This window comes from Notothenia coriiceps, unplaced genomic scaffold, assembly GCF_000735185.1.
Source record: "Notothenia coriiceps isolate Sejong01 unplaced genomic scaffold, NC01 NC01_scaffold00019351, whole genome shotgun sequence".
Classification (NCBI taxonomy): domain Eukaryota; kingdom Metazoa; phylum Chordata; class Actinopteri; order Perciformes; family Nototheniidae; genus Notothenia; species Notothenia coriiceps.
The window spans coordinates 235,095-244,031 of record NW_011352052.1 but is presented as its reverse complement, the minus strand read 5'-3'; the positions used below and the strand labels follow the sequence as shown (position 1 = coordinate 244,031).

The 8,937-nt window shown below is 38.0% G+C and overlaps 1 protein-coding gene across 1 annotated transcript; it reads left to right on the top strand.

Moving 5' to 3' along the window:
* The first annotated feature begins 1,048 nt into the window (after positions 1–1,048).
* LOC104951885 (sodium- and chloride-dependent GABA transporter 2-like) lies at positions 1,049–4,500 on the top strand. The gene is made up of 4 exons (XM_010778621.1): positions 1,049–1,359; positions 2,769–2,869; positions 4,211–4,381; positions 4,462–4,500. The coding sequence occupies exons 1-4, from the start codon at positions 1,221–1,223 to the stop codon at positions 4,483–4,485; spliced, it is 435 nt and encodes a 144-aa protein (XP_010776923.1). The 5' UTR covers positions 1,049–1,220; the 3' UTR covers positions 4,486–4,500.
* Positions 4,501–8,937: the final 4,437 nt, after the last annotated feature.

The following is an 8,937-nucleotide window of genomic DNA, read 5'->3' as shown; positions in this document are numbered from 1 at the left end:
GTGCCAGTCCGTGCTTTACGCACCTATATGGACAGGTCAAAAGAGTTTTGATGCAATGACCAACTCTTTGTATCCTGGGCTAACCCTCATAAGGGCAAGCCCGTTACCAGGCAACGGCTCTCCCACTGGATTGTGGAAGCGATTGCTCTGGCTTATATGAGTCAGGGTTTGCAGGCACCAACGGGCCTGCGTGCTCATTCTACTCGTGGACTGGCTACATCCTGGGCTTTGTTCAAGGGTGTTTCCATCCAAGACATTTGTGCAGCAGCGAGCTGGTCCTCACCGCTCACTTTTGTCCGCTTTTACAGGCTAGATGTCTCTGCTCCAAGTGTGGCCCGCGCAGTGCTGGGCCCCGTGTTGAGACAGGGTTCTACCTGTTAAGTTCTGGTTGTTTTGGTGATTTTCGAGATAAGCATGTCTAGCAATACGGGAGTTTCAATATCACATAGTGAGACATCGAATGGAGTGTTATGAATGAGAACTATAGGTTACTTACGTAACCCCAGTTCTCAGAGTAACATGAAGTGAGATGTCTCACCAGACGGCCCTCCTTGCTAAGGCGAAGCGAGAAGAGGTGCTTATTTTGAATGACGCTGCGACGTAGCGCAAGCTACTTAAAGGGTGGGTGGATTCCCTGACGTAGACGTCAAGATCACCAGCCAATCAGGATTGGCGTAATGAGATTGATGCTTCTGTTTGCATATGCGTTGAGGCGCATCCCATAGTGAGACATCTCACTTCATGTTACTCTGAGAACTGGGGTTACGTAAGTAACCTATAGTTTGTGTGTCTATGTATTTTCCCCATAAGGCAAGACCCGCCCAACTCTGTCTCTGATTGGCTTACCCTGAAATGTTACCCCGCGTTAACCAATCATCACTCTCACTTTTCCATGGTACTGTGAGAAAACATCACTGTATTCGCCTGTAAGTTACATCCATTGGGAGATTCGGTTCAGTTGGATGGTTGGATCACATAATGTAACGCAGTAACGCACCTATTTAAATCACAGTAACTATAAAGGCGTTACTGAATGGGAATTTGTAACTAGTAACGTTATTAGTTACCACAAAAGGTAGTTGCGTTACAGTAACGCGTTAGTTTGTAACGCATTGGTCCCAACACCAGTAGCACACTGACTTGGGTCAGTCATATATATTTAATCAGAGAAAAATGTTTGGGATCTGAACATTAAGCTTGATAAGTTATTTTTGTGCTTAATGTGCGTTAACAATCCACCTTCTTTCTTCCTGCAGGGAGGCTTATATTTCCTTCAACTTTTTGACCATTACGTTTGTAGTGGCAGCAATCTTCTTCTTCTTTCAGTGTTTCAGTCAATAGCAATCGGATGGATATATGGTGAGTCATTATGGTTATCCTGACTAAATCAAACAAAACAACAGATGTTGTTTTATGTCCATTCAAATGATCTTCTACCTAATTATAGTATGTCTTAAAACATTGTGTCGCTTTTCATTATGACTCGGTAAAGTAAATTAAAGTAAAGTAAAAAAAAAAACATTTTAATTAAAAACAAAAATAAATGTGGTATGTTTTATTCTTTGGTTAGTGATGTTTTTGGACTGGTCTACCCAACCAGAGCAATGTACCTGGACTTATTTCTAACTGGAGAGAGATGAGCTGTGTGAAGGCTGGCACCTTCAGCTGTTGAGCACTGGACTAAGGGGTTGATTTAGGATAGGATGGTGCCTTGGACATTGCTAACTGAAACGGCTTAGACCACATCGTTTGGTATCTACATTTGAAGGACCGGTTGCAAAAAAATATCAAATTTCCCTCTAAATGATTTGAAGTATAGGGCTAAAGAAGACAGTTTTCTTCGCTCATATAAAATCAACCTCTTTTTGGAGAGGCAGTTCGTCGCAATCAGACCTTTAGTTTTGCTTAGTGTCAAAAAGGACGTTTTCCCTGCATCTGAAGGGTTAGGATATGTCAAAGGTTGGATTTGGATAATCTATCCTCCTCATTTCCTTTCATCTCTCCGCTATTGCAATCTAATAAAGGCATAAAAACTAACCCAAAAAGTCTCAAAGAAAGATTTGTGTGATAGAAAGTGTTGTTAGTTCAATATTTAAAAAAACACAACACTTACAAATCCATAATAAATATATATATACATTAATCAAGTATATGTAGTCTTTGTTGGGTTGTAGCAGCAGAAACACTGGCCTGGTATTTTATCACAGATATACTAGCATTTATGTTTTTGATAGGAAATGGTATAACATAAAAATGAGGTGTGGTGCTTTTCAGTGGATTTACTAGATTTTGTCAACATTTACGTTCCTTTGTTCTCCCTACATTCAGCTTTCACTCCTTGTTAATCTTGTTTAAGCTTGATGGGCATTAGATCCCCCTGAGGAGGGGAGTTTGATCTCTTTGGCCCTCTTGAATGAATACAAAAGATGTAAGAGAGCTCAATACATTCACTCTAGAAAAACAAGTCCTTCACACTGCCTCCTTCTCAACAGGGATTTAAATGCTTCCTCAGAGTTGTTTGGATAAATGTGAGAAAATATATATGTGGTGCCACCTATAGTAGGATAAATATTAGAATTGAAACATTAGCACCCACAATACTTACTCTTAAATCCCACCGGTGTCCATTTACGCACATGCCTGGTGTGAAGTCAAAGGAGTTATCAGCATAGCACATCAATTCATGTTACATCATGTATATGTTTATGTTAATTTGTTATGTACAGAGTTCAAGTTTAATATCTTAATATTTCCCTTTTGATAACCAGGTGCAGATCGTTTTTATGACAACATCGAGGACATGGTAGGCTATCGTCCGTGGCCAATAATGAAGTATTGCTGGCTTTACATTACCCCGACTATTTGCTTGGTGAGTGAAAATGTTGCTTTGATTCCCTGTAAAAGTAAAATGTGTGTCCTAAAATGCATCTATGCATAGTATACATGCCAAAGTGAATGAGCATTTTCTGTGATTAAGGCAGTAAACAATAGATTTTTCCTACTTCTTTTTGGTCTTTAACATCATATTGAATGATTACATGTTTTATTGGGTTTGGGTTACCATCGGTCTTTGAATTAAACAAAGTTTCCTGAGAATTGAATTCAGACATACAGGCTACATTTGAGAGTTCTGAGTTTGGGTGGATAGGAACAATCTTTTCTTTGAGGCTGAGAAAACAGTTGTTCGACAGAAATGTATTGCCTACTGTGAGGTAAAACAGAGAGGAAAGAAGGTAGAGAAGCATATGGCAGCTTCTGTGCTTATGGTATATAAAACAGGAAACCTGATAAGTTCACATGTTGACATTTAGCAGAACAAATATTGGGCTTTTTATATTTTCTTTTTATTGATGCACCTCTCCCTAATAACTTTTTACATCAAACTACCTCTGAACCAAAAATATGGTGGAAGGAATTAAATGTGTACCTTACAAATACTTGAGTATTACATATGAATATATCATTTTAAAAGTTGGAAGATTGGGGAATTCAAAGAGAAATGGCAGACATTTTATCAAAGCCTGATGAACCCACTGGCCTCAGTGGGCGACAGACAACATGACCCCCCTCACAGCCGCTGCTCTCCTGAAAACTTGAGTGTCAGAAAGGTCAGGTTCTGAAGTCGGGTAATAAGACTTGGCTCGTGTCTCAATTCTTTCCGGAGATATTTGAAAGGGTCGGGTCAGGGTCCAGTTCCACAAGGATGTTTTTAGACCAGGTATAAAGTGTCAGGTCAGTTTTGCTCTTAGATCTGCAAGTTACAAAGATTCACTTGAATAATAACAGAATCAGACATTTCAACTTAAGATTTCCATCCTCATATTATGGGACAAAAAACATGACTGAAAGTGAAAACTGATGTTTCTTTTGCTATATGCACATAATTAAACTCTCAGCAGTGTAGCCTTCTTGCATACAGTATATAAACAAAACAACACATAAGGAAATAACATCAGGTTGTTTACCCTAATCAGCTACCAAACAACATTGGAGACATCATTTGACATCATGCAGAACACATTCTTTTATAGGGTAGTATGCATTATTTAAAAATAAATACAGTCTAATAAACTTGAGAACACTTCCATGTTCCAATGAAAAAATGTTTGATTACCTATACGTCACTGTCGAAGTAAAAGTTTGTAAATTTCACTGAAACTGTATCAAAATAATAATATTAATTTAATTATTTTTATTTGTATCGTGTCAGAGTACCTTCATCTTTTCACTGGTGAAATACAAGCCTCTCAAGTTCAACAAAACCTACACCTACCCAAGCTGGGCTTATGCTCTGGGCTGGTCCCTCGGATTGCTCTGCGTTCTACTGGTTCCTCTTTGGATGTTCTTCAAAGTTATCCAGATGAAAGGGACAATAGGGCAGGTATGTACTCAGCAGAGAAAGACAAATATTATCACAATGCTTGATGTTATCAAGGGCTTAAACAATATTTCCTTCAACAGAAGACGAACTGCAATTTTTTTTAATGTATTTGTCATTTGAATTGTATTTCTAAAGGAAAATTTGAATATTTACCAAGTCATTCATTATAAAACTTAGTATTTTTGTTTGCCTATATATACAGTCTATGGCCTAAACATGCATTTTAAGTGGTAACCCAGCTAGCTTTTAACAGTATTTAAAACATGTTATCGTTGAACTTCTCTATTTTTATGGAACACTAATGCAAATAATGAATCTATTACTTGTTCCAATATAATGTACTGTCCTCCTAAGTCTTGAAATGTCTTTTATGGTTAATAACTTTCAAAAGAAGCAGCAGTATATATCAACAAGGCCCTCAAGGCATGCATGTCAAGTAGCTGCAGCTGCATGCATGTGCCAACCGAAATACTTAACATGACACTAATGGCAGCAGTAAGTGTGAGAAAATTCGAAAGGAGAGATCAGGCTTTTATAAGTTGGCTCTCTTTGCATGTTTCAGCGTGTCTAAGTGCTGCATATAGTTTTGAATTGCATTGCCATCATTTCATTTTGACTTAATATTATTAAGTGAAAATACCCACCACTATTCAACAAACAGATATTCAGATTGTGTGTTTGGCTTACCACCATGTAAGACGGAGAAAGGCATCAAGACTTTTTTTTTGTGAGGCTGAAATGAAAAATATAGAGAACTAATTGTTTCAACATCAAAAAATGATTAAAAAACTATTCTGAACTAGTACTAGTCACAACAGCACTAATTCAGAGTACTTTATATGGGGCATTCTACCGAATTAGTGCAAAGTGCGGTCCCACAACAAGAACAACTATTTAACAAAACAATAAAGTATTTAGACATAGATATTTACTAAGAATATGTTATGGTCTATTTAAACTCAAAGCATGACATTAGATAGTGATAAGCTTAATATATACAAAAACATCATTTATAGGGTAATTTCTATTGGGAAGTAGCTGTCCCCAACCCTGACACCCTGACATTTCAATTTCTGTAAATAACACTTAAAACATTTTTTAAATGTAGTTCATTGGTGTATTTAGAAGACATTTATGATTACATTCAAACAGAAGTTGGAATATTTAGATTTATTGCGGGTTTAATTTTTTAATGAAAAAACTATACTCAAAAAATCATGTCCCCAGTTTTCATGTCACTACCGAAACACAAGGGGTTTTAGTCCAATGGCTGAGCCTGGTTTTTAGCAACACCCCCTGCATTTTGACGAGGCGCACTGCATGCCCTGTCCTCATGGCTGGAATGGCAGTAGCTATATCCCATACTTTTGGATACTAAATCTTTCAATCTGAAAATTGGCGTGTAACCTTAAGAATTGTCACTACCGAACACGTATTATCTTCAATTAAGTAAACTTTTTCGGTGTTTTATGCAAAGTATTAGGTTGTTATGCATGTTAACCTCTTCAAAAACGTGTATGCTAGCCATGTACTTGCTAGCATTCTTTTGTTATGCTCAATTTTAGCTAGAATCATCACTACCGAAACAGTCACTACCGAAACAGTCACTACCGAAACATATGGTTACGTTTCGGTAATTGACATGATCGTTTCGGTAGTGACAAAATTGAATGGTAAACAGGTAAATCCCATAGTTTTGAAATAAATGTGTTTTAAAGTCTGAAAATCAGTGTGTTACTTTAAAGGTCTCTTATTGGTCCATATATTTATAATTGGTATAACAGTAGCCTCTCTTTTGAGAACACTGATGAAAATATAACTAATTGGAAATGACTTGAGACCTTCTGTATGTGTGCTGAGACCAGGTGAAGATCTCTATCCCTAATTTAGTAGCTTTTCTGTCTACTCTTTAAGAATAAAATGGGAAGAAAAGCTACTACATGCTTACTGTCTTTCCTTGATTGCATATTATCTTTTAATTTATATTATTTATTGGCCATTAACGTTACAATTTTAACTATCAGTGTCTGTCTGCATATGGAGGAACTGGGTGTCATTATCCTTATTGGATTACTCACATTATCTCACCTGGGTCTCAGATCTTGTTTCCTGTATGTTAAGAGCCTTACATAGCAAACAAAGTGCAGCCTTAGTTAAAAAAAGACACTTTAATGTAATTATACAGCTGGTAAGTGCGTACATTCACTAATTAACTTATTTTGTGCATCCAATTACTGAATATGTTGCGAGTATTAGGGAGCAGAACTTCTACATCCTCATTTCGGACAGTCAGTGTGAGAAGTATTTTTGAGTAACCACAGTTCGTATCTAGTAGATCATGGTTGGAGCAAAGCATGCACTCAATTTGTTCCTGAAACAAGAAACTCCTGAAACATCTCATCTACCCCTCGTCGGCTAAGCTCTGGACAAACTACTGATGATCTGCTTTGGACGCATTAGCTCTTTAGCACCTATTAAAGCCAGTACTGTCCAAGGATTCACAACCGCAAATGGAGGTAAATCGCATAAGACATTTCATTTTAAGGGATATTATGCCTTTGGGTTATTAAATAAGTATTTGAAAGATGTCGTAATAAATCTGCTAATTTGCTGTTCAATCAAATGTCAGTGTTGCCTATTTGTAGATTGGAGACCTGGAGATAACGTAAAACCTGCTATGTTATGTTTCTGGATTAAACCTACAAAATAAACGTTTGGATGTTTGAAGCCATAGAAATAACCTTTTCAATCAAATGTTTTTATGTATAACCTACATGGTTACATGTCAGGGAGCCTCTTCCTGGATCAGTTTCAATAATCATTTAATTGATTTTATTTTATGCAAATGGTTAAAACATGCAGCAAGAAACGTAGTGCAGTTAGAGGCAGGAGACTGGAGACGTGTTTAAGGAATAAAACGATAATTATTATGCCATGGCCTCATTAAGGAAAACTGTAACGTCTCTGGTAGAGTCATGAAAGATGAGTTTAGGACTAGGCGAGAAACAGATAACATGAAACGGGATTGTGCATCAGTTTACCAAAAAAAATGGTTACTGAATTTCCTTAATTTATATTTGTTAAAACGTATTTTACATTCAAAAAAAATCACATACATTTTACTAAATTTAAAATTATATATATTACAAAGCATATATACACAACTTAAAACAATTCTCTAATCTCAAAACACAAAGTGTAAGGAGCTGAGTGAAACCATAATCTTCCAGTTCATCATCATGGCCTTTAGTTCAAAGAAGGAGACTTTATAAGCTACAGCATACTGTATCCTGTTCTGTTTTAGGTTTTTATCTATATGCCTATAGCCTGAATTTGCTTTATTGTTTCTATTTAATTTTTCTTTCTAATTTCTGTAAGTGGATCTATATATTCATAAAATACGCTTTACTGTATGTATTAAACTAAAAAGGGGCATTTTAACCCTTTCACGCATAGAGGTCACTACAGTGGACAGCTATTCAAAAGGTGTTTTCTTGTATATGCATGTTTTTTTTTTTGCATAGTTGCACCATCAGCCACTACATAGGACCCTATTGCATCATCCCATACACTGCCACTCAGTGGAAAGTAAGTGCAAGTGCATGATACATTTCTCTGAACCAAGATGAACGACAGAAAACCAGATGGACCAAGTCACTTGCAGATGTTTGCCAATCCTTTCATGGAAAGCTCTCCCTGCAGGTATAAAACATTTGGTGACATCAAGTAACAACTAAGGAATCATATAATTCATAAATCGTCAAAGTAACTCGCTGTTATCCCACCTTGCCTTAAAACTGCCACTTTCATTCCTGTTCCTAAGAAAGCAACCACGGACAGCCTTAATGACTACCGCCCCATTCCACTCACACCTGTGATCATGAAGTGTTTTGAGAGGCTGGTGTTACATTACATAAAGGCCTGCCTTCCCTCGACCCACACCAGTTTGCCTACAGAGCAAATAGATCCACTGAAAATGCCATAGCCATAGCTCTCCACTCTGCACTGAGCTACCTGGAGCATCGTGGGAGCTACGTCAGATTGCTCTTTATTGACTACAGCTCAGCGTTCAACACAATCATTCCGGACATTCTAGTTTGCAAACTATCAAACCTAGGTCTTCCCCCACCCTCCTGTTCCTGGAGCTCTCAACGTGGTGTTCAGTGAATAACCTGGCACTGAACCCCACAAAAACCAAAGAGATCATCGTAGACTTCAGGAGGAATACTACCGACCTCGCTCCCCTCTACATTAACGGCGAGTGTGTGGAGAGGGTCCACACCTTCAAGTTCCTCGGCGTCCTCATCACCAATAACCTTTCCTGGAAGGACAACACCACAGCTGTCATCAAGAAGGCCCAGCAGCGTCTGCACTTCCTGAGGGTGCTCAGGAAGAACAACTTGGCCACTAAGCTGCTGCTGACCTTCTACCGCTCTACCATCGAGAGCCTATTAACATACTGCATCACAGTGTGGTACGCCAGCTGCACTGAGGCCGACAGGATGAGGCTTCAGAGAGTCGTAAAAGCAGCCCAGAGGATCATCGGCTGCCCTCTC